A 26,716-nucleotide genomic window follows, 5' to 3' on the forward strand; every position below is an offset into this window, starting at 1 on the left:
AAAAAAAAAGTGGCTGTTTTTGACGTCGTTTTTTCTTCGGTTCAGTTCAGGTGGCCGAGCTGTTGTCGTCTTTGTTCGTCATTTGTAATCAAATGACCGTTTGTAGGCTATTCAAATTTGTTATTGTTCACGTGATTGGTTCATCTTAAAAAAAATTGTGTGTGAGCCTGAATTTGTTTGAATTTCTAAATACATTTGCAATACCTTTCAAACAATCCATGTGTTTTTGCATTTTTTTCCAAACACAATATTACTCAACTTGAGGCTTTTACATGTAGTTTAAATACAATAAGAAACTTCTGTTTCAGTTTTTTTTTACCAAAAACTCAGGCTTCAGGTATCAGTGTTGCAATTGTTTGGCTGTAATAGTATTTCTGAAGTGTTTTTTTTTGGGGGGTTGGGGGCGTTAAGAGGATCATGAAGAGGTCAGGGGGCGTTTGTTCAAAAAAGGTTGAGAACCACTGATCTAGATTATCTCACGTTAAAGCATGCGGTCATGTTAAGTGGCTAACGTTAGGCTGCTTACATGTTTCAAATGATAAGCCATGTTTGAGGCCGATGAATGATTTCAGTGACATGCAGAGTTTGCATGTCACCTTCTTAGGGTCATCCTTTGCCCTCTCGAAATGATCCCACACTTTGGATTTCCTGCCTGACATAATTACCGCATGGGCCAGCCGTGTAAACGATCATGTCTGTCTGTCACTGACTGCAAGGTGAACATGTCTTGTATTATTTTATGATTTAATTACTTTTATCTTTGTTTATTTAATACAAAGGTATACAGTATATTACTGAACATGCAGAGTTGCTTTCACAATGCATGCCAACCGCGTGGAGATAAAACAAACTAAACTTGCAGCACCACCCGAGATTATCAGAGATAATTTGCAGCATTCTTATAGATGATATTATTCTTGCAAACAGTTTTCAGATGAATGAAACAAAGAAAAATAGTAATTATTTACATGCGCTTGTTCCACGAGACAGGCTTGCGCTGCACGCCGACATGCATGTGTTCCACGTGCCTCTGAACAAACATTGAATCAGACACGAGCATAGACTTTTCTTTTGTCTGTTCTTAAAAATGTAATGGTGTGTTTCTTCAAGGCATGTCTTTATGACTAACAGCATTTCTCATCATGTGTCACTCTGATATGTCTTGAAGGTCACCCGCCTGTTGCGGGTAGATCAGATGAGCAAAATTACTTTTGCATGAAATACATTTGGACGAGGAGCTTGCGAACTGGATTCAGCTTCGTTGCATTTGGTGGGTGGCGGGTACTAGTTTCACACCCTGGCCACAGTTTAATATATTTGGTGCCATCCCTGATCCATGGTTTTGCAATTTCCTGATATTGTCGACCATCGTCTGTTCGCAATCGGGATAATTGTAAGACTCCGTTGATAGCCGGTTATGTCATCCTATCATCCAGCCCTAGTATGTGTGCCAGTTGTTTTGTATTCAACTCTTTCTCTATTATTGTAATTGACTTTAATATTTGTGCCATTCTGTGTCATTTGAATACTTGAGTATAAAATGTTTGTCTACAAACTGTTTTTTTTAGATTCCGGTAGATCTTCACGATAAGGAATTTCTACCTATTTTACAAGAGGAGCCCCTGCCACCATTGGCGTTAGTCCCTTTTACAGAGGAAGAACAGGTGAGAATTTAACTAGTTTATTCAGATAAGAATCAGAAATGTCAAAGAGGTGCTTTCTCTATCAGCTCGATGTTCTCTGATACTGAATGTGGTGAGTCTTCAATGAAAAACTGTGCCTACATACTCTAAGAGAGTGGCATAACTTTGTATATGATTGAATTTTCTTGTTTTGGCACGTGATGTTGACGAAACAACTAAGGAATGTACGCGCACTTTCAGTTTTGCTGTGACGCAACCTTATCTATTCATGGAGTGACCCTTACATTGCTTTGCATGTGTGACTGTCAGTGTTCATTTTTAAGTTTTAAAGTTTTTCCTTTTAGTCTATTGATAAAAATGGCTTTTAAAATTAGTCAATATTTATTCATCACATTCATTCATTTTAGTTTGTTTTACTTGACTAAAATAGCATATAAACTTAGTTAATGAAAATAATATCTTTTAGTTGATGATAATGTGCCGAATTACAAAACAGGTGTCAAACTGTAACAGACCAAACTTTAAGCAGATATTCAAACATTAAGAAAAATATGCTACATTTTATTAATTTAAATATTTAATATAACTTAAAAGACATGAAGCATATAAATGATAGTATACAAATACTATTACTATATACTGCACAACTGTCTTTGTTGTGAACCTGTGCTCCTGAAATAATAGCATGAATACTGAATCTGGATTTAGAAGTTAGTTTACTGCATTCTGAATTCTTCACACTTTAGAGTAGGAGTGGGCGATGTGACCAAATTCATATCTCATGTTATGAGTAATTGTATATTACACACTATAGTCACATTTTTCAGGAAAATAAATAAAAATGGGTTTATACGGTATAGTAAATACCCATATTGTAATGCCTATTTTTGGATAATCCAGTCAGAGATTTAAAAGAAATTTAGAATCAAAACTACTTCCTCCTCAGGCTATATAATTTTCTCTCTATTTGGAACTTGAAAAACATAGTCAAAGTAAAAACAAATACAACAAAAAAAACTGTCAACTTGGTTTTAATGCTAAAGCAAACATGCATGGTTTGTTTCCTAATATCAAACATCATTTGAACAGAATTGTAGTAAGGGTGATGATGATTAAAAACCCTTTATTTTAGTGCATGACAATGTTTAAGCTGTGTTTCTCATCAGTGGTGGTTAGAATGTTAGGCTGTCTTGCTTTTTGAGATGTGCTCCTGCTCTGTGCTCTCCGTTCTCTGAAACACAAATATTTGGAAGTCTGCTGGACTCCAGAGATATCACACGATGCACATGTGAAACAATGATGCGTCTGTCAGATGAGAAGCATATTAAGCGCTTCTGAAGCGCAAAAATGCAAGATGACGGTCTTTAAAATTACTTCAGCCACCTGAAATTTTGCTTGTTCGACCGGCTGTGCACATGGATATTAATATATCGCAAAATGCACGATATAGCAAAATCTCTATCAATTAACACTATATCAGCACCACTTATTACACGGCTCTCTGGAATGCTCTATTCTGATTGGTCAATGGTGCCATCTAGCTCAAGTAGGGAAATCCCCAACATACTGGATTATTGGCAACAGAATGCTTTAATAAAATCGTTTAATTGTCATGATGATACATCTTTTTTGTCTTGTATTTGTTATCGTTGACTAAATAAAAAACCCTTTGTCAACAGAAGTTTTCATAAATTATTTTTTGTTGAGATTAACACTGGTGTCTTGTCTCCACAGAGAAATTTCTCCATGTCTGTAAACAGTGCAGCAGTTCTCCGTTTGACTGGAAGGGGAGGGGGGACGCTAGCAGGGGCACCCAGAGGCCGTTGTTCCTCACGGGGTCGAGGTGAGCTTCATTATAACCACTAGCTTTCCTTTTTTAATGTCCAAGTGAAGTGCAAGAAGCTGAATAAGTTTGAAACCGAGTGGAAACATTCACTTTCTGTTTAACTGGAGTCTTATTTGGCCTTTGAGAGCACATTTCACTTCCTTCGTTTTTGTCTCAGATGTTTGCACTTTCTCATATACTGTGTAGGTGTACAAAGGTTAGACATCCGACCTGTGCGTTTGTTCATGTGCTTTTTTTGGTTGTGTGTTTTTGCAGGGAGGGGAAGAGGAGATGGTGGGTTTTACCAAAGAAGTTTTGATGATGTGGAAGGAGGTTTTGGCCGCGGAGTGAGAGAGATGCATCGCTCCCAGAGCTGGGAGGAGAGGTATTCAGAATTAATACAACGGGCAGCACATATTGTGTTTGAAGTAATTCAGACAAATCTACAGCATATAATAGTGTTATGCAATTGCCATAATCTCAAGTACACTTCAGTCAAATTGTTTTATTTGTGCTTTTAACCATACTTATTGTTTAAAATCAGCTTTAATGTCTTCAAGACCTCAGTGAGCAAGCCAGATAATTTTGGCAACTCCATAAGATGTTTAAACTCCAGTTTGTTAAAACTCATGTAATGCAATATAAGTGTTCCTATGAACTGTATTTGTGTCGCAGAGATTTGTTCTAAATAGGATTGATTGACTGTCTATTTGTTCTGGTTTACTCTGACAGCACTTTTTGTGCCCCTTTTTGCTTGTCTAGGGGAGACAGAAGGTTTGAAAAGCCAGGACGAAAAGATCCAGGTTAGTATGCTATGATATGCAGTGGGTCCAAAAGTCTGAGACTGCATTGACACTTTTTATTTTTTCATTTAAAGGAATAGTTCACCCAAAAATGAAACTTCTCATCATTTACTCACCCTAATCCCATTCCAGATGTGTTTGACACATTTTCTTTTTCCCATCCCAGATGTATATGACTCTCAGTTTTAAAAAATGTAAACCGATTCTGCGTTATATTTGGGTCTCTAATAAAATGTATAAGAAATTGTGCCATTTGATCTGTGAATTGTGTACCACATGGTTTGAAAGTTTTACATAAACTTGTGGAGTCCATGGCAGCTCCAGTCATGTAAATCTTTCAGTTCAACTTTTAATTCAAATTATGCTGATAATGTAAGTTGTAATGGAAATGTTGCATTAAATAAGAAAATAATGCAAATAGAAGCATTTTCACTAGTTGTCTCAGATGTTTGGACTCCTCTGTATAAAGTGTGAAAGCATATGTTGGCAGTTTGTGGATCTGTTGCATCACAGTACATGTCAGCTAATCCAATCAATCTCTTCTATATAGATGGAGCACCAGCCCAATTTCCACTCAATCACAGTAAGTAATTTGCTTTGCTAACATACATAGAAAAATGGTGATAGATTTTGCATTCTTCCTGAGCTTTGAATCCTGAGCTTTGAGTGCTTCAAAAAACACATACTGTTGCTTTTTCTTAAAAGTAAGGGCAAACTACGAGGATGCTGGTGCAGGCAATGCTCGAAAGCACGAGATCATACGCTCAGGGAGTGACAACTGGCGTGTGTCTCGAGAGGAGCAGAATGGAGAGGATGATGACGTGGGCTGGAAGCTAGCGGGGTCTCGTCGGGATAATGAACGATGGTGCCCCCCAAGTCCAGGTGCGCTTTGCACCTTTTTTTTTTTTTTTAAACAGCACAATGTTGTTTACTACAGTTTTTTTTCCTCGTCCCCGGCCCTCACCTCCCAAAAATAAAATAAAAAACACTATAAAATTGAAAACTATAAAACCGTTCGTGCATTCACACAATGTACTGTGCTCGTGCTTGGTCTTCTGAAGAATGCGAAGTTGAGCGGCTGAACGAAAGCAAAATAACAGGCAGCATTTTCATATAAGGTTGGCATGAATGATTAATTTACTACTTATAATTAACTTATAAATTCACTTAGAAACAAAACCTCTTCGAAGCACTCATGTTTAACCTGGCAGGAACAAATTGGATGCCCCTCAACCCTGGGGGGAAAGAAAAACAATAACAATAACAAAGGATCTACACAAATTCAAAAGTGCCTATTATGAGAAGTAAGCTTTTTCCATCCTTGACTTTGTAATTTTGTTCTAACCATTCGAAGAGCTAATGTTAGGTCTAATGTTATCCTCCACCTTGTCAGCAATGCAATTCTCCAGTGCAGCGATTAGTTATAAACGAATTAATTATCAAACCCCCTTTGGTTTGATTAGATAATTGCATGGATGTTCGTTGGTGCCAGATGGGCTGGTTTGAGTATTTCTGTAACTACTGATCTCCTCAGGTTTTCACACACAACAGTCTCTAGAATTTTCTCAGAATGATGCCAGAAACAAAAAACATCCAGTGAGCGGCAGATCTGCAGATGGAAATGCCATGTTGATGAGAGAGGTCAACAGAGAATGGTCATACTATATATATATATATATATATATATATATATATATATATATATATATATACTTTTATATTCACCAAAGTGGCATTCAACTGATCAAAATGTATAGTCAGGACATTAATAACATGAAAAATTACTGTTACAATTTTCAGAATTTCTTGAATTACATCAAAGTGTTCTCATCAAAAAATCCTCCATATGCAGCAATGACAGCTTTGCAGATCCTTGGCATTCTAGCTGTCTGTTTGTCCAGATACTCGGATGAAATTTCTCATGCTTCCTGTAGCACTTGCCACAGATGTGTCTTGTCGGGCACTTTTCACGCATCTTACAGTCTAGCTGATCCCACAAAAGTTCAATGGGTTTAAGATCCATAACACTCTTAAATTATCTGTTGTCCAATGTCTGTGTTTCTTTGTCCACTCTAACCTTTTCTTTTTGTTTTTCTGTTTCAAAAGTGGCTTTTTCTTTGCTATTCTTCCTATAAGGCATGCACCCCTGAGTCTTCTCTTTACAGTTGTACATGAAACTGGTGTAGAGCGGGTTGAATTCAATGAAGCTGTCAGCTGAGGACATGTGAGGTGTCTGTTTCTCAAACTAGAGACTCTGATGTACTTATCCTCTTGTTTAGTTGCTCATCTGGCCTTCCACATCTCTTTCTGTCCTTGTTAGAGACAGTTGTACTTTGTTTTTGAAGACTTTAGTGTACACCTTTTGTATGAAATCTTCAGTTTTTTGACAGCTTCATGCATCGTATAGCCTTCCTTCCTCAAAACGACTTAAAATTGACAAGTTTCTAGAGAAGCTGTTTCTTTTTTGCCATTTTTTACCTAATATTGACCTTAAGACATGCCAGTCTATTTCATACTGTGGCAACTCAAAAACAAACACAAAGACAATTTTAAGCTTCATTTAACAAAACATAATAGCTTTCAACTGTGTTTGATATAATGGCAAGTGATTTTCTTGTACCAAATTAGCAATTTCACATGATTACTCAAGGAAAAGGTGTTGGAGTGATGGCTGCTGGAAATGGGGCCTGTCTAGATTTGACTTTTTCAAATAGTGATGGTGCTGTTTTTTTTACACAGGTAATGTTCTGATTATTCTTTGTGATGATTTGAATGCCACTTTTGAGAATAAAAGTACCAATTTCCTTCTGAAACAGCAAAATCTGTACATTATGCCAAACTTTTGTGTGTGTGTGTTTTTATGGTAAAATGCCATTTATTTAAAACTGTGATTTGGTTTATTTCAAGTTAGACATGGAAAAGTTAAGACTTGCAGTTTAGTTACCACTCTGATAGGTTCAATAATTTTTTTTCTGTGACGGATTTGTTAGACTGATTCAGATCGTGTTAGTGAGTCCTATATTCATGTTGTATTTTAGTATTTGCATGCCGCCAGCATTGCTCATTCAGTCCTGCAAGCTCAAATCTCAGTTCAAATATTTGTTTGTTTTGCTAGCACTGCTGCTGAATAGTGCTGCAGTGAATACTCAAATTTTAAAATGTTAAAAACTAGTGTAGGTTATAATCCAACAAAATTCCCTATCTGCAGATGGCCAGCGATCAACAGGGTGGCGGGAACACCCAGAGCAACGGCGGCGCTTCCCGTTCGATGCAAGGGATGAGGAGCGTGCCGGTTACCGCAGACCTCGATCGGGCACCGGGAGTGTAGAGGAGGAGAGAGACAGCTTGCCAGAATGGTGTCTCGAAGATGCAGAAGAGGAGACGGGTACATTTGACTCCTCTGGGGCCTTCCTCTCACTTAAGGTGAGAATATTGGAAGTGAGTTTCTAAACTTTACCATGTTTTTCTGAGTAAATCTGTATAAATAATGTCTGTTTGGGATTGATAAAATCAGCTTTATCAATGTCAGATGGCAATTATTCCTTAGAATTTTTTTTGATTGATGGATATTCCCCACTGCCCCATCAGAAAGCTCCTAAGGAGCCAATCCTGGAAGAGGCGGAGCTGGACTTCCGGCCACTGGAGGAGAATGGAGAATACACAGAAAAGGACGACAGTGATTTAGAACAAACCAAAGATACTGACAAAGACGCAAGACGCAATGGTGAGAGAAATGAAGGTGAGGAGGAAATAAAACATCGGAAGATGCTGTAAAATACTGAATCTGTTGACCACTGCTGGAAACCACAACTTTGATCAGATGTTACATAAGTTGAATATTATTTCACCCATGTGACCTTTTGCTATTCCTTTTAAATACATAAATTCAAAGAGCCATTTTTAAATAATAATATTTAAATGCTCAGTGGCAATTCTTAATTGCATGTGACAATACACAAATACACGAAGCACATAAGGTCATATTGTTTCTATGAAATAGTTTACAAATAAACACAGCCGTTTCTATTTGTACTCTTCCCTCAAAAATGTAAATGCTTTTTGGTGACCTTTTATACCACAACGTTGATTTATAAATATAAGCGGGCTGATGTGTACACACTTGCTATACATATAGATTGTGAAAGTGATAGAGACTACCAGTTTCGGTTCATTGTCTATTTCAAAGAAAGATGTTTATCGGCAAATACACATTATCAACCAATGCTTCTGAAAGGTGAAAAAAAGCTCCCATGAAATGGCCTCTTCTCATGAATAATATGTTTATGTACTGTAGATGCTTTCAAATCTGGTACAAATCTTATATACGGACTGTCACATCCAGTACTAATGATTTGTTTCAAACCTGGGAATGCAAATTGTCTAAAAATCCTTAAAGGGACAGATAATCCAAAAATGGAATTTCTATCATCATGCTCTCACCCTCATGTTGACTTCCATGAAACACAGAATGTTAGCTTCAGTCACCTTTTACTTTCATTGCATCTTTTTTTTCATGCAGTGAAAGTGAATGGTGACTGGAATGGTGACTGAGACAAACATTGTTTAACTTTTTATTTATTTATTTTTTTCTCAAGAGAAAGTGGACTAAATGAATGAATTTTCATTAATTATCCCTTTAAATAAACCACTTTCCCTTTCAAATTTATAATTTTCTTCCACCTTGACCAACACATACTTGCCAGTTAACATCTAAAAAAATCATAAACTTTAGGAACTGTGTCTGTTATTTTTTGTATTTTTTTTTACCTCAAATATTTTTTCTCATTAATAGAAGGCAGTGTATCGGAAGAGGCATCACCGGTAGCTATACCATTGACAAAAATGGTAACACCTCCCAAGCCTGTGACCCCAGCACGCCTTCCAATAGTGCAGCCAGAGCAAGCTGAAGAAAGTGAGAGACCGTTGCAGAAAGTCGTTCCAGAACACCGACCTGAACCCAGTAAAGCGCCACTACACACAACCTTACCTGACAGGCTAGTGGAGGCCATTTCCATACCACATGTTGCAAACACACTCCCAGGTAAGACTCAAATGCAAAATAGCCTTTTCAAATACCCTGGGTCTAATCCTATACCATGTGAGCTTCCTCCATAGGCAGCACTTTTAAGGCATTATAGACGTGCTCCCTAGACAATGTCCTTACCTTTATTAAGGTAACTTTATTATACTGCCTCCTAAGGTTTGTCATTTTGTCAAAAAAAAAAAAAAAAAAGTCATTGTATATATTATTCGCAGAGAAGGCAAACCTAGAATGCACTTCGAAATAGATCCAAGATATGGATAATATTTTGGATATAAAGTATATTTATTATCTATTTAGAACTGCAATAATAATCTATAAAATATATTTTAAATGACCATTTTACCTAAAATGTGCCAAAATTAGAGTATTACGTCATTCCTCTCACATCACCTGTATTGAATCAAGCCTGTTGTGCATTTTGCTTATAGGGATATTTCACCAAAAAATTTAAATTTGCTTATCGTTTACTCACCGTCATGCCATCCCAGATGTGTGACTAACTATCTTCAGCAGAACACACAAAGATTTAGTCAAAAAATATCTCTGCTCTGTAGGTCCATACAATGCAATTGAATGGTGACCAGAACTTTTGAAGCTCTAAAAATCACACAAAAAAACATAAGTAATCCATACGATGCCAGTGTTACATCCATATCTTCAGAACCTATTTGGTGTGTTTGGTTGAGAATCAGAACAATATACAGATTGAGGTTTTTTTTTACTCAATCTTCACTTTAACTTTCACTCTCGGATCTCTTCACACAAAGGGATAGTTCACACAAAAATAAAAATTCACTCATCATTTATTCAACACCATGCCAGATGTGTATAACTTTATTCTGCAGAACACAAACAAAGATTTTTTAAATAATATCTCTGCTCTTTAGGTCCATACATTGCAAGTGAATGGTCACCAGAACTCAGAGGTCCAAAAAGCACAAAGGCAGCGTAAAAGTAATCCATACAACTCCAGTGCTTAAGTCCATATCGTCAGAATTAATACGATAAGTGTGGGTGAGAATCACATATCCAAGTCCTTTTCTATTATAAATCTCAGGTTTCACTTCCACATTCTTGTTTTGTTTTCTGCCAATTCACATTCTACGTGCCTATTGCCACTTATTGGTCAGGACTAGTCAAAGGTGGAGATTTATAGTAAAAAAAAAATTTATTGATTCGTTTCTCACCCACACTTATTATATTGCTTCTGAAGGTATGGATTTAACCACTGGAGTCTTATGGATTCCTCTTATGCTGCCTTTATGTGCTGTTTGAGCTTCAAAGTTCTGGTCACCATTCACTTTCATTGTATGGACCTAAAGAGCTGAGGTAGTCTTCATTTGTGCTCTGCAGAAGAGTCATGCACATCTGGAATGGCATGAGGGTGTAGTTAAAAGGATAGTTCAATAAAAAAAATGTATTCATAATTTCCTCTAGTGAGAGTTATATCAGCACATATTTGGCCATGTTGCGATTATCACCATTTGCCATAAAGTGTACACTTTACAGAAGTGTTAACTTTCCCTAGTCATTTCCAAAATCAACCTATACATTTGTCCATGAATAAAATAGTATTATTATAATTTAAGATTTTAACATTAAAATATTGTTGTTAATTGTTTTTCAAATGAAAGTAAATTTTTTAGAAAAAATATTTTCACTATAAATGTTTTATACATCTGAATTGCTGTTGTTAAATAGTTTTATGCATTTCTGCATTTATTACAACCATCCTGCTCACTATATTTCGGTATCGCATCGGCCGACCACTAATATTCTCACCCTCATGTTAATCCAAATTTTTTGTGTGGAAACAAGATGTTAGTCAGCACGTTAACCATTCACATTAACTGCATCTTTTGTTTTTCCATGCAATGTATGGAGTACAATAAAAGTTAATGGTGACATTTCTCCCTAACACCTTTTGTGTTCCATGAAAAAAACAAGTAATACGAGTTTGTCTATCCCTATAAAGAGTGCGATTTGTATGCCGCACAGATTTGCTGCCTAGGGAGAATGTTCCAAATTGCTCACTTATGTGTTTCCATGTCTATTAGTATGTAGGCAGAATGCAGCGAGGCAGCTCACTAGCCTTTGGAACAAACCCCCTGTGTGGCATTTTTCAGGATGTGTTTTTAGTAATAGAATGCTGAATTATATCTGTTCTTACTTTCAGATCTTCCAGTGCGGACACCTTCAGTGCTCCCTGCCCAGTCAGTGCCTACTCAGACATTGCAGCTCAAGCCTCTGGAGGTGCCAGTGGCTCCACTTCTCCCCCACTCCACAGGCATTGTGGGCCCTATCGGCCTGACCTCTGCCCTGCCCACTGACCTGGATGAGGATGAGGGACTCAAGCACTTTGAGCAGGTGCTGGATGAATGTTTATTTTTGGAGATATTGTAAAGGAGAACCTGCACCTGAATGTTTAACGGGTGCCTAAATTGAGAGAAAATTAAAATGGTAAATCTATGTCAATACCGCTAATTGCCATATTTTTTTATTGTCTTTTGAAAAAAAAAGTGTACAGAGATAAAAAATCATATGAACTATATATGCAGACAGATAGATAATTGCTATGTTGAGTTGGAGTGGTGGTGGCGTAGTGGGCTAAAGCACATAACTGTTAATCAGAAGGTTGCTGGTTTGATCCCCACAGCCACCACCATTGTGTCCTTGAGCAAGGCACTTAACTCCAGGTTGTTCCGGGGGCATTGTCCCTGTAATGCACTGTAAGTCAAAAAAACCTGGTCTGGACCCCACTAATTTTAGCAATCTCCGTCCCATATCTAATTTACCCTTCATATCCAAAATCCTGGAAAAAACAGTTGCTTTTCAACTTCATACTCACCTCATGTCGAATAGCATCTACGAGCAGTTTCAATCTGGCTTCCGTCCCCTTCACAGCACTGAAACCGCACTCATCAAAATTTCAGATGACCTTCTTATGGCTTCTGATTCTGGGTTACTTTCAATTCTCATTCTTCTGGACCTCACAGCAGCTTTTGATACCATTTCTCATCCCACCCTTCTCAGTCGATTATCATCTATTGGTATCACCCACACTCCCATAGCCTGGTTTACTTCATACATCTCTGATCGCACACAGTTCATACAACTAAAACCCAGAAATCCGTTACCTTCCCGTCTCCGCCGGAGTGCCCCAAGGCTCTGTATTGGGGCCTCTCCTTTTATCATATACATCCTCCCTCTTGGTCACATCCTCCGTAAACATAACATTAAATTTCATTGCTACGCGGACTGACACCCAGCTCTACCTCTCTACTAAACCATCTTCTTTACTCCCGCCAACCTCTCTTACCCTCTGTCTCCAAGAAATTCACTCTTGGTTTTCATCCAACTTTCTCAAACTGAACAGTTCAAAAACCGAAGTCCTCCTGGTGGGCACACCTCATACCCTCTCTAAAGCTAATAAAGTTTCCATTACCATTGATAACTCAACTATCCTTCCCTCCCCTCAGGTTAAGAGTCTGGGTGTCGTCCTTGACAGCACTTTATCCTTCCACTCTCACATTAACAGCATCACCCGGTCAGCCTATTTCCACCTGCGTAACATTTCCGCCTCCGTCCCTCTCTTACTCCAAAAACCACCGCCATCCTGGTTCACAGTCTTATCACATCTCGGTTAGATTACTGCAACTCACTCCTGTTTGGCCTCCCTAATAAGTCGCTCCAGAAGCTGCAGCTCCTACAGAACTCTGCTGCACGCCTGATTACTCAGACCCCTATTTTTCATCATATCACTCCCGTCTTGCAACAACTTCACTGGCTTCCTGTCAAACAGAGGATCATCTTTAAAATACTTCTCATTACTTACAAAGCAGTTCATAACATGGCTCCTCTATATATCTCAGATCTTCTCCATTTAAACATCCCTACTCGTTCACTCCGGTCATCTCACACCTGCCATCTTTCTGTTCCCCTGCTCGTCTTGTCACAATGGGGAACAGGGCGTTTAGTCGCTCTGCTCCCCATCTTTGGAATTCCCTCCTCCAGATCTTCGTACCATCAACTCATTTAATCTTTTCAAATCCAAACTCAAAACTCACTTGTTTAGACAATCATATTCCGCCTGACCCATATCACCTCAATGTTGTTTTGCCAATTTTATTGTTTACTGTTTTAATGGTTTTTATCTGTTTTGTACAGTGTCCTTGGGTGTCCTGATAAGGCGCTTTAAATAAAATGTATTATTATTATTATTATTATTAAGTCGCTTTGGATAAAAGCATCTGCCAAATGCATAAATGTAAATGTTGAGGAGTTGCCATAAGGATTGAATGTTCAAACAGTATATAAGAACACATCCTTTCTCCTTAAACAGGAAGCTGAGAAAATGGTGGCATACCTACAGGACGGAGGTGTGGACGATGAGCGTCTGGCTGCCAAGATCGGCCCCAAACCCACAGCTCTTCCCATTACCCATGAGGCTGCATTTAAATGGTTTTACAAGGATCCACAGGGAGAAATCCAAGGTGGGCAAATCAGAATAAAATCCACCAATTTTACCACTGTTTTCCAGGAGACTTGGGTAGTTGAGGCATAACACTTATACATGCGCTTCAAGCACATGAACACAAAAAGATTGTAAAAGGGAAAGTGTGATTTAATTCCTGGTACTGTTCATTATTTATTTTAAGATATTCCACTATTATTATTTACCTTTTTGCTTTTAGTTATTAATTGTAAATGGTCCTGCATTATGACAAATTCATATTTAAGTTTTTAAATATTCATGTATATGAATTATTACTTTATGAATAATATGATAAAAGTTTTATAGGAAGTATAACATGTCACCATGCAGGACACACATTATTTCATGTAAACTACTGTATTTCTCAGGAATTACGTAAATGCAGTTACATGTGCACTGTAAAATAATGTGTGGCTATTTCTTGTTATTCACAAAAGAATACATGTAACTAAAGATTTATCAAGCATCTTTGCAAACACTTGCACCTTAAAATAGCACCACAAAGTTCATATAGCTTTTGCACTTTGCCTCTGGTGAACTTTAATATTGTTTCTGTGCTGCTCTAAAAAGCCACATGTAGTGACCCTGGTCTGTTTCTCTTACTTCAGGGCCCTTTAGTAACCAGGAGATGTCTGAGTGGTTTCAGGCAGGTTATTTCACCATGACCCTGCAGGTGAAGCGAGGCTGTGACGAAATGTTCCAGCCCCTGGGAGAGATTATGAAGATCTGGGGAAGAGTGCCCTTCACCCCCGGCCCCACGTTACCTCCCATGCTGGTGAAATAAAACTCATTTCTTAGTGCTAAATGGCAGACCATCACCGCATGCCTTTTTGTTGAGCATCCTAAATGTTTTGGCGTGTGTGTGTGTGTGTGTGTGTGTGTGTGTGTGTGTGTGCGCGTGTTTTTGTGATTTGCGAGGACAATTTTGTAAGTTACAAATTAGTAATTACAAGGGTATTATGCTATAAATGTGATTTATGAGGACATTTCTAGTGTCCCCATAATTCAAATCGCTTAAAAATCATACTAAACAATGTTTTATTGAAAATGTAAAAATGCAGAATGTTTTCTGTGAGGGTTAGGTTTAGGGGTTGTGTTAGGTTTAGAGGATAGAATCTATAGTTTGTACAGTATAAAAGTAATTATGTCTATGGAAAGTCCTCATAATGATAGGTAGACCAACGTGTGTGTGTGTGTGTGTGTGTGTGTTTTTCTGTATGTATATAGGGAGATGCTGAACAAGAGCGGCTGAAGAGGCAGCAGGAAATGAATGCTCTAAATATGTATCAGCTACAACAGATGCAATATCAGTACTTACTCAGGTATGACAACTAAATGCTTTCAACTTCTTAATCTCTGTCTCGCATCACCATACTGCAAATTTATACATTCTCCTTCTGCCTGGTTGAACAAACAGATAGTTCCAGAGACTAAATGTAAAATTCAGTGCCAGCTATACACAATCATGCAAGCGTGACCTTGTGCTGTGAATCATCACAGCACACAGTGACTTTCTGTCTGGGGTAGAGACACCTCTTAGCACACCAGAAAAGCGCACACACACAGCGTGTGCAATTCCTTTCAAACAGCTTGATGGAACGCAGCTGTATGGAACAGAATGCAGGGTCTTCAAAACTATATTTAACTTAACATGGTGTATTAATAACACGATTGTCAAGCGAAAACACATTTGCAAATACACAGTTGAGACAGCCATGATGAAAACAGAGGTGCATGCTTATTAAGATAATTATGGTAAATAAAGGAAGAGCAGAGTGAGACTTTCTGAGCATTCTTTCATTTGAGTTGCCTAACAAGTCTTCATATAATGTCAAAATATGATGCATTATATTTTGATTATGCAAAATCTTTATATCGTTATAACAGCCTATGATAATGAATATGCAAGATGCTGGAACCACAACGAGACGCAATGCAGCAGCCAAAGACGTCTATCTGACATTTGTACATATATTGATTATATTTATTAGTTAAATATAACTACATTTCTAATCACTGTATATTGAATTATTGTTATTTGAGGGCCTTTCTTAGCACAAATTGATATGTAATTCATTGCAATTAATTTGATTAATGAATTGGCATATTATGGAATTGACTTCGAAAATGTTCATCGATTGACAGCCCTAATATGCTTGAAGAGGAGCTGAACGCCTAAATTGAGTACACAACATTTTGATTGGAGAAATATAAGTCATTACAAATTTCAACAAATTCAATATGTAAGAATTGTTAAATGCACACAAGATCAATCATAATTATTTGAATCAATTGACAGCTCTAGTATAAATTTTATTTAGTGTATCTGTTTGAATGGTGGCTACATATCACACTGTAATCTTTAGTGGTTGACTTATAGGAGTTGCCGAAACCAATATATATTTATTGGCCACTGCTGAAAATCTCAAGATTTATATATCAATTACTAGTAATCTCTTTTATGGTCATTCTCCAGGCAACAGTATGCTCAGGCTCTGGCACAGCAAAAGGTTTTAAGCTCTGCCCCTCCTCCTCCCCAACATCAGCAGCTCAATCTCCTCCTCCATCAGGCACTCAAGATCAGGTGAGGCCTCACTGTTAAGTCACTTCTGGTTTCAGTCACCCTGTCAGAATTACAGTCATTCATAGCTGTATATTAAGAGGCCAACAGTAGGGCATGAATGTGTGGGTGATGTGTAGCATTTGATTTAGTATTGTGGAAATTGTGATAGTCTCACAGTTTAACTTGTTTGCCCATTGCAGAACACCGGAGCCACAACAGAGCCTCTTGCCTCCTGTAACACGTTCCATGTCAGTTCCAGATTCGGGTTCCGTTTGGGAAATGCAGATCCCGTCCACTCAAGCGTCATGTTCTCCAAACATGCAGCCAGCTACTCCCAGCAGTAAGTCACTACTCTTGAGAAAGCAAGAATCAATGATCAAATCAATTATACACTTAGAACTAGTGTTTGTGGCTTTTTGTATGAAAACTTAAAATCAAAATTGACCCCATTCACTTAAACACACATTCCTGGTCTTATTGTGCACAATTCATCAGTGCATTTTTAAACTAAAGAAACAAATGTTTGTTGTGGTAGTCTTTCATCAGATCAGGCTCTGCCTTTGAAACAACTATCCTTATTGCTAATGACCCCATTTACATCTGGTATTAAGATGCTTTTCAGGTGATCCAGTCACAAGTAGTCAGCTCCAAGTATACATATGAAGGTAGTCAAAAACATGCGTAGTCACATCGCATTTGAAGTGTAAACCGTAGTTTGTCCTGTACGTGTCCTGGACAGCAGTAAAGCACCACCCCTCAGCTCTCAATAACTGCTGCACAAAAACAAGTGTTTAAACTTTGCCAGTTACAAGCCGCTTTAAAAAAAAAAAAAGCTGATACGAACACGGGAACTTCACAGATCTTTTTCAGTGTGTCTGATATCAACACCGATTAGAAGCATGAACAATCTGAAGCTCGTTTAATACAGGTCATCCACTAAAATAACAGATAATTCTGCTTAAATGTATTTTGTAACTGGGACAAACAGCATGCCATTTTTTTCACGCTTTCATTGCCTTTTGTCAATTTTTGCATTTTATTATCATGTAGTAACACACTGATTGATAAATCAATAGTGATTGATAAATGTCTTCATGAAATCAGAGACTCTCCCCTCGAAATCTGAACACAAGTGGTCACAGGAGTAGGGCTGGGCGATATGTAAAAAATATTTTATTGATAATCGTCTTCAAAAATATTGCTATACGATTTGATCGTCAACCCACCTGCCGAGGGTCGGTAAATATTTTTGCTTTAATGATTTCGCTTTAATTAATTTATTGAAACCTGAAAAACACAAACGAATGAGATTTCTAAATTAAAATTGCACTTTAAACTAAACGCAAAAAGCAATTAAAATAACGAAGTGAACAAAAAAATGGTAACCACATCCACAAATCCAAACATTTACCATCTCCAATGGCTCCATTTGCCATCATGCAAGTATCAGTCAGCGACAACAGGTGGAAAATTACTAATAACCTAGAGATTAAGAACTAAAGATAATGTAATGATGATAATAATAATCATAATATTAAAGCCTAATAAATTCCATTGTGTTCCCAAAATAATGCTGATAAATGTGTGTTCTTATCAGATTTGTGTTTGTATTGCATTTTGGTAATAAAGTTATTGCTGCCTAAAGAAAATTTATTTGAATTAAATTTTAGGTTCAAGATAAACATGTCTTGTATTATTTTATGATTTAATTACTTTCATCTTTTGTTTATTTAATACAAAGTTATACATTATATTACTGAACATGCAGAGTTGTGTTCACAACGCATGCTAACCGTGAACTGGTTCGTGGAGATAAAGCGAACTGTTGTTGTTGATGCTGTTATTGATCCTTTGCAGGAAATGATATTGTCACGGCAGCTTTAACACTCAATAACAATACATAATACATAACAATAATACCTATATCGAATAATCAGTAACAGGTGCATTTTCAAAACAGGATATTCAATAGCAGAATTAATAACAGTATATTCAGTAACAGGTGAATATTCATAAATCATTAAACATTCTGATGGCCGCTGGTACAAAGGACTTCCTGGTACGTTCAGACTTGCACTTTGGTGCGATCAATCTATGGCTAAAAGTGCTCTTGTTGATCACCCCAAGAGCATGGATTGGATGTAAGGGATTGTCCGTGATTGATTTTAGTTTAGAGAGAACTAAACTCACAGCACCTCCTGTGATGATCTGAGATAATTTATAGCAATCTCACAGACAACATTATTCTTGCAAACAGTTTTTAGATGAATGAAACAGAGAAAAAGAGTAACTCTTTACTTGTGCCTGTTCCACGAGACAAGCTTGCGCTCCACGCTGACATATGTTCCACCTGACAGGGTCCGCTGCATGCCCCTGAACAAACTGCGAATCAGACATGAGCATAGACTTTTTTTTTCTTTTGTCTGTTCATAAAAATATAATAAAGTGTGTTTCTTCAAGCACGTGTCTGTGTCTAACAGCATTTCTTGTCATGTGTCACTCCAAGACGTCTTGCAGGTTGCCTGCCTGTTTGTGGGTAAGATCAGATGAGCAAAATTAACCATGAATGAAATACATTTGGATAAGGAGCTTGTGAGCTGGATTCAGTCTCGTCGCATTTGGCGGGTGGCGGGTGCTAGTTTCACAACCTGGGCTTTTGTTTACTTTCTAGATCCATTGTTTTGCCATTTCCCAATATTGTCAACCACCCTCTGTCAATTTAGCATCACAATCGACATCGGGATCTTTGTAAGATATTATCGATATCCGATTACATCGTCCTGTCACCCAGCCCTACACAGGAGACGCTGGTTAAGCAACCAGGTGTGAACAGCGATATGTGTCGTCTAATCACGTGATTGGATCACCCGAGACACATCTTAATACCAGGAGTAAACGTGGTCAATATCACTTGGGCTGTGCAGGCTATTTGTTCATGTTAACTAGTAGCCAAATTGCAATGCAGCCATGGTCTTGGGCTACTGCTTTAGGTAAAGCAGTCTTTTTCAAATCTATCCAATTATGCCAGTTACCAATAATGTAATAAAGATTACCACAATAGAATAGATATTGATGTGGTCAGTTTATGCTTTCAGCCATTCAATCATCTCAACTTCCTCAGACGATGTTGACTCTTGTTGGTGGCAGAGGTTAAAGTAATTGTAGCCCACTAGAAAAATTATGGAAATAAATATGAATGTATTATTATTATTATATAATAAAAAATTTATATAATAAAATATAAAAACTTAGTTAATCTATTATAAATGCATATAGTTATTATAAACCATATAGAACATTCGTTCAAGAGTTGATCCCGCCTTGATTGATAGGTGACAGTGGAAGCTTCTCTGCCACGCAGACAGCACACAGCCAGCCTGTTAGCAGCCGATGCGCAGAGTATCACAGACATTAACATAGAAAGTGTTTAAATATAAATGCATATGTTATCTAAACACTTTGAAAGGTACGTTGGGAACTGTACCACTGCCAGAGAGCATTGAGGGATTATCGTTGTCGTCTTTTACCCGATGTGAAAATTGATCAGGTTTTTTTGATTCCTTGGAAAGATTTGGAGTTTGATGGCGAGCCACCCAACTAGAACTACAGAATCTTAGAGGACGGTATATTTTATTTTATGCAATGGACTAAAGACAAGAGCAAGATTTTTGTAAAGAAACACTTTTGAATATTGTATTTTATTTTCATTGTATACATTGTATAGAAATCTTAGGCTACTTGGAGGGTGCACCCTAGGGTTTTACATTCATGCTGTATACTATTCATGCCTACACATATAAATATTTAAATTCTTTACCTTAATTATTGTGTTACTGTTATTGTTTCAGTCCACTACCTCATACGTATCTAAATCTTCTGAAACCTAGTCTATATAGATAACTTATAGATGAACAGTTTAAAGTGCTGCAGTGCTTTTGAAATAGGAAAAACTACTTTGGTCATCTTACGGGGCTTGTGTAATGTCTGGTTTTCTTGTTTCTTACTCTCACTTTCAGTAATGCCACTTGTTTAATTTTGGAAATGACTCACTTGTCTGGGGTGTCAGCCCATTTGCAACAGATGTAACTCTGAGCTGAATAGATGCAACCTAGGCAAAACTGAAACATCTGACGTTTGTCTTTGATTTTGTCTTTTAAGTGGAACAGTGGCTGGTAGTTTTTGCTGTTGTATTTTGTAATTGGGCTACATGGGCTAAGTATTCAGGTTAAGCAGGATTTCTTTACTGAATGAACCTACAAACAGCACACAAATCACTAAACTAGGCTTTAAAGGAGCAGTTCACCCTAAAATTTGTCAATTTAAACATAGTTTGACTCGTAGAAAGACCTATCGACACCTTGACCCATTAAAATGTTTTACATGTTTTATTTTATACAATTCGTTGCACTAAATTAATGTGTTAAATTGACAGCCTAATAATAATTGCATCCAAAGATTTTTGTTAGAATCAAGATTTTGCAGGCTGATAAATTAGACACATTCTTGTTTTTAATGTTTACCTCAAATGATCCACCAAATGTTTCAGTTCCTGAAGTAAAAGTCTGTTTCTCTCAGCATGGGAAGGGAGCAGTGTATGGGATTTGCCAAAAGACTCCATGACTCAAGCGTCTTCCATTGAACAGATGCAGCTGGAGAAAGCCAAAGCTCTGAAGGTGAGAAAGTTTTGAAGGCTTTCTTGTGTGCTTCAGATGATACGAGTACAAAGACTTTCTCGCATGACTTCTATTTTTGTATTTTTTATTTTTTTTAGTCCCCCTTTTCTCCCAATTTGGAATGCACAATTCCCACTACTTAGTAGGTCCTCGTGGTGGCACCGTTTCTCACCTCAATCCGGTTGGCGGAGGACAGGTCTCTCAGGGGTGGTAGTCAGCGTCAATACTCGCTGAGCTTCCCAGGCCTTCTCTCGCATGACTTTTTAAATTAAGACCTGAATCTTTTTGCATTAAACTCACTTTCTGACCTAAAATAATTGGTATTTTATAAGCAAAGATTTTTCTTCTCTTTCCATTTTCAGTTACATGCATACTTTTTTGTTTGTTTGTTTTTTCTGGATCTTAAATGTAGGAGAAATAGATGAAAGTTGCTTTTTGACTTTTGTGATTTTAGCTTTAAATTTTTCTCTAAAGCTTGAGATGGAGAGACGGGAGGTAGAGCTTCGGGCTAAAATGGAAGAGGAAGAGAGGAAGCGTCTGGAAGAGGCGCTGCGTGCCAGACAGGAAGAGGAGCGGAAACGCTTGGAGGAGGAAGAGCTGGCACGACGCAAACAGGTGACTGAAGACAATGCTTGATGAACTCATGAAATTATGGACGTTGAATTAGAAATCAATGCTGAGGCGCAACGCAAAACCTTTTTTGGATTTGAAAAGATAGATAGGTTTTGATTAATGTAATAACACACCAGACAACAACTGCAGATTGTGCTTTTACAGTGTTGGTTGTGGCACTGTGTAAACCAAAGTATAGTTCTTTATGCACTCCCATTCTGGTATAGATATATTGAGGAGAGTAAAAAAAATATGATTATTAAATTGACATTTACATAGCACCTAAACTAGTAGAAGAACTTGTTACAGGTGATGTAACTTGTTTTTCTGATTGGAGGGAGATACCCAGTGCCAGTAATGCAGTGTGTGTGTGTTCTGTAGGAGGAGGCTCTCCAGAGGCAGCGGGAGCAGGAGGAGGCGCAGCGGCGGCAGAAGGAAGAGACGCAGCGGCGGCAGAAGGAAGAGGCGCAGCGGCGGCAAAAGGAAGAGGAGGAAAGATTAGCTCAGGAGGCGGTGCTCCGCCGGCTGGAGGAAAGGAAAGAAGAGGAAGAGAGGAGACAAAGGGAAGAATTCCTTCGCAAACAGGTGTGAAGACCTACCTGTTCCAGCTCTAAAATCTGATTGAATGAATCTACATAACTATTGTTAACACCTATGACTGCCAAGTCACACTTAATGCTCTAATTCTTCTATTAAAACTCATGATTTATTTGAGCTGTAAAGTTGTTTAAATAGTCATTTTAGGGTTTGTTGACATTACACAGTCACTGTAACAAAGTTGTAAAATTGGCTATAACTTAACACAGAAAAGATTTGTAAGTGATTTTATCACACTAAAATCATGTTTACATGCATATGTCTTGTGGCGAAACTTTTTAAACTGAGTGAAACTTAACGTTCAGAAATTAGCCCCCATTCACGTCCATTGTAAGTGTCTCACTGTAACCTCGATTTTTGCTTTTTTTAAAGAAAAGGAAGAACGAGTTGAAATAATTTTTGGTGGTAATCAACATTATGCCACAAAAGCTGTTGATTGAGCTAAACTTGTATAGAGCCCGGAACATTCCTTTAACAGAATTATCTTTAATCGTTGCATTGCTTTGCATCTCTAACCAGCATTGTACTATATTACTTAAAATAGAATTATTTATTGTGATCGTTCTTATTAATTCATTTATTGAATATTGATGCCTTTCATTTGTATTCCTCTTGCCAACGTTTTGTAAAAGCTTTGTATTGTGCCTAACAACACCCTTAAACTGTGGTAAAATCACTAACACATGTCCTCTTAAAGCTTACTGTTGTTTTATGTCCACCTCAAATTATTTTGTTATCCTAAGCTCAGCTAAATTTACTGAGATCGAAAGCTATTTAGATCCGTTCCTAATACTTTGTGTCTCTCTGATTTGGTGTTGTTGTTCCAGCAGGAAGGGGAACGGAGGAAACAGGAAGAACTCGAAGCTCTGAGGCGACGTGAGGAAGAGAAGCGGCAAGAAGAGGAAGCAGCAGCGTTGGCAAAGCAACAGCAGGAGGAGCAGAAAAAGAGAGAGCAGGAGGCGCAGAAGCAGCAGGAGTTACAGAGGCAGCGGCAACAGCAGCAGGAGGCACTCCGCAGATTGCAGCAGCAGCAGCAACAACAGCAGCTTGCACAGATGAAGGTACAAATTCGTCTCACAATAAATCTTATGAGCATAATATTTGGTTTCATAGAAAATTAGGGCTGAATGATTTGGACAAAAATCGAATTGCGATTTTATTTAGAAAAATTCTGCAATTGCTATTTGAAAAATAAATTATATAATATGATAAACAATAAAAAAAAATGTCTAAGTGATTTCTTTTATCCAAAATTAAAACGTGTTTTACCCATGCTTTACCCTATGGACCAGAAATACTGTTCTAGAAAGGATATTCTCACACAAATTTTGTTGTGAAAGACGGAGGAAATGAACATCACAATCACATTGCACTTCTCCGCTGTGTCAATTTTGTTTTTTGTCCAATTTGTGAAAGTGTCTGCTCACTTTTCATTATATTTTGTTTAAACCCTGTTAATAAATATAATTTAAATAAAATAATGATGATAATAGTAATTTTAAAAACAATTAAGAAATTATAGAAATGAATTATTGTATTATAATAATAATCATAATTATTATTCAATAGTAATTACATGTGGCATTGCTAACCTCAAGCCTTGATTTTGGCGGAAGTTTCTGTTGTGTGTAGTTGAGCCTTTTAATGCTGTGAAATGCTGTCTTCCTTTCTGTCCACAAAAAAACAGTGTCATGGGGTTATTTTAGATTTGTATAGTTAATTGTAGCGGCCAAACGTATTTGAAATGATGCAAATGTGCAATTAAAGTAAATCAGGGGCACGTTATATAAAAGCTAATTAGACATGTTAATCAGAGATTCAAAAGGAAAGATTTGACCCAGTTATTGATGACCCTTTTAAAATAGCAGTCATTTTTGTGTATCGTCCTCAGCTCCCCTCATCCTCTAAGTGGGGTCATCAGGCAGCCACAGCAAACAGTCTCTCCCAGTCTCAGAATGCCTTGTCGCTCTCAGAGATCCAAAAACTGGAGGAGGAGAGAGAACAGCAAGCACGAGAGGAGGTGAGAGGAGCGCCAATGATTCGCCTTTCCTAACATGTTTAGCAGTCCATCTCTAGTAAATCAAAAAGGGTGTAGTGTCTGTCCTCTTCAAGGCACCTGTTATTTGTATTCCTCCTGTTGGCACTTGTGGATGAGCTGGATTGAAATAGCTGTAACATTACAGTGTCCATTACTCCTACAGCAAAGACGACTGCAGCAGGAGCTCCAGAGGGTCCAGCAGCAGCAGCAGCAACCTCAGGCCAAGCTCTCTGGCTGGGGAAATGTGCCCAAGCAGCCGGCTGCTACTAAATCCCTGCTGGAGATCCAGAGGGAGGAGGCACAGCAGATGAAACAACGGAAAGAACAGCAGACACAGCAACAACAACCGCTGCTGCAGCAGCAGCAGCAACAACAACAACAACACACAACCGTCACCCAACAAAATCACACACAGAGCCGAACGGTGAGTTACACGTCCTCACCCCTTTTTTATTATTGCTATTCTATGTCTGTGATTCAATTGCATTTGTATACAATAGATTGCATGACTGGTGTTTCATATAACTTCTTATCCATATCTAGACCATCAATGCATCAGTGTGGGGGTCTGTCAGTAATACCGGGTCGCACTGGGTGATGGACAGCAGTGTGTGGGGTGATGCTCAGAACTCTAATATTGGCTTCTGGGATGAGGCTGTAGATGCTGCCCCACCTCCGGCTACACGCAAGAGCCACAATCTGAAAAACAAGGGTAACGCTAACCTCAGGTAAACCACTACCATATATATATATCTACCACATATATATCTACAATATATTTTCATCACTAAAAACTGTGCAGTACAACCTCAGACTTTGGCATACAACAGCTTTTTGTGTCATTTCCATATTGTATTTGTAGTGTAATGTTTCTCTTTCTGCCCCATTTGGTGCAGTAATAGCAGCGGTGGTAAAGCCAATAAAAAGGTAGAAGAGGAAGAGAAGCTACTGAAACTGTTCCAGGGAGCCAATAAGAATCAGGACGGCTTTATGCAATGGTGTGAACAGACTCTACACACTCTCAACACGGCTAATAACCTTGATGGTGAGTCACTGACATGCTTTCATGACGTTGGCACAAACACTTGTCCTTCATCCCCAACCCTCTTGCTGAATGACATCCTCTTTTATTGAAATGTATAGAAGATATGCAGATACTTTTTCCCACTAACCACATCCCTCCCCATTGTTTCTTTGCATTTTATTCATAGCCCTTTCTTGCATGCAGCATGAAGGGATTTGGATATACACTCGCCGAGCACTTTATTAGGAACACTATGGTCCTAATAAAGTGCTCAACGTGGTCTTCTGCTGTTGTGGCCCATCCGCCTCGAGGTTCGACACGTTGTGCATTCTAAGATGCTATTCTGCTCACTACAATTGTACAGAGTGTTTATCTGAGTTACCATAGCCTTTCTGTCAGCTCGAACTAATCTGGCCATTTTCCGTTGACGTCTCATCAACAAGGCCTTTCTGTCCACAGAACTGCCGTTCACTGGATGTTTTTTGTTTTTGGCATCATTCTGAGAAAACTCTAGGGACTGTTTTGCGTGAGAATCCCAGGAGATCAGCAGTTACAGAAATATTCAAACCAGCCCATCTGTCCTCACCAACAATCATGCCACTGTCGAAATCACAGAGATCAAATTTTTTCCCCATTCTGATGGCTGAGGTGAACATTAACTGAAGCTCCTGACCCATATCTGCATGATTTTTATGCATTGCACTGCTGGCACATGATTGGCTGATTAGATAATCGCATGAATAAGTAGGTGTATCTAATAAAGTGCTGTGAATGTACAGTTGAAGTCAGACGTTTACATACACCTAAGCCAAATACATTTAAACTCAGTTTTTCACAATTCCTGACATTTAAATGTAGAAAACATTTCCATCTTATGTCAGTTTGGATCACTTCTTTATTTTAATAATGTGAAATGTCAGAATAATAGTAGAGAGAATTATTTATTACAGCTTTTATATCTTTCATCATATTCCCAGTGGGTCAGAAGTTTACATGCACTTTGTTAGGATTTGGTAGCATTGCCTTTAAATTGTTTAACTTGGGTCAAACAGGCCTTCCACAAGTTTCTCACAATAAGTTGCTGGAATTTTGGCCCATTCCTCCCGACAGAACTGGTGTAACAGTCAGGTTTGTTGTCCTCAGATCGGATTGAGGTCAGGGCTTTGTGATGGCCACTCCAATACCTTGACTTTGTTATCCTTAAGCCAATTTGCCACAACTTTGGAGGTTTGGAAGACCCGTTTGCGACCGAGCTTTATCTTCCAGGCTGATGTCTTGAAATGTTGCCTCAATATATCCACACATTTTTCCTTCCTCATTAAGCCATCAATTTTGCGAAGTGCACCAGTCCCTCCCGCAGCAAAGCACTCCCACAACATGATGCTGCCACCCCCATGCT

At 38.1% G+C, this 26,716-nt stretch overlaps 1 protein-coding gene across 6 annotated transcripts in view; it reads left to right on the forward strand.

The window, feature by feature from the left end:
* Window positions 1-26,716, forward strand: part of LOC127645182 (GRB10-interacting GYF protein 2-like) — a 45,089-nt gene that overhangs the window by 11,503 nt on the left and 6,870 nt on the right. Inside the window, exons 4-26 of one of the 6 annotated variants that reach the window (XM_052128714.1) lie at window positions 1,569-1,664; window positions 3,378-3,486; window positions 3,745-3,853; window positions 4,231-4,271; window positions 4,822-4,854; window positions 4,977-5,153; window positions 7,480-7,709; window positions 7,860-8,010; window positions 9,064-9,312; window positions 11,492-11,682; window positions 13,658-13,808; window positions 14,419-14,585; window positions 15,038-15,132; window positions 16,287-16,394; window positions 16,574-16,713; window positions 20,949-21,046; window positions 21,521-21,661; window positions 22,040-22,243; window positions 23,083-23,316; window positions 24,147-24,275; window positions 24,457-24,717; window positions 24,837-25,021; window positions 25,190-25,338. In XM_052128714.1, the coding sequence (XP_051984674.1) occupies window positions 1,569-1,664; window positions 3,378-3,486; window positions 3,745-3,853; window positions 4,231-4,271; window positions 4,822-4,854; window positions 4,977-5,153; window positions 7,480-7,709; window positions 7,860-8,010; window positions 9,064-9,312; window positions 11,492-11,682; window positions 13,658-13,808; window positions 14,419-14,585; window positions 15,038-15,132; window positions 16,287-16,394; window positions 16,574-16,713; window positions 20,949-21,046; window positions 21,521-21,661; window positions 22,040-22,243; window positions 23,083-23,316; window positions 24,147-24,275; window positions 24,457-24,717; window positions 24,837-25,021; window positions 25,190-25,338 (3,448 nt within the window). The remainder of the gene's footprint in view (window positions 1-1,568; window positions 1,665-3,377; window positions 3,487-3,744; window positions 3,854-4,230; window positions 4,272-4,821; window positions 4,855-4,976; window positions 5,154-7,479; window positions 7,710-7,859; window positions 8,011-9,063; window positions 9,313-11,491; window positions 11,683-13,657; window positions 13,809-14,418; window positions 14,586-15,037; window positions 15,133-16,286; window positions 16,395-16,573; window positions 16,714-20,948; window positions 21,047-21,520; window positions 21,662-22,039; window positions 22,244-23,082; window positions 23,317-24,146; window positions 24,276-24,456; window positions 24,718-24,836; window positions 25,022-25,189; window positions 25,339-26,716) is intronic. The other 5 variants (XM_052128715.1, XM_052128717.1, XM_052128716.1 and 2 more) reach the window with 5 other exon arrangements.

Source organism: Xyrauchen texanus, chromosome 6, assembly GCF_025860055.1.
Source record: "Xyrauchen texanus isolate HMW12.3.18 chromosome 6, RBS_HiC_50CHRs, whole genome shotgun sequence".
Taxonomy (NCBI): domain Eukaryota; kingdom Metazoa; phylum Chordata; class Actinopteri; order Cypriniformes; family Catostomidae; genus Xyrauchen; species Xyrauchen texanus.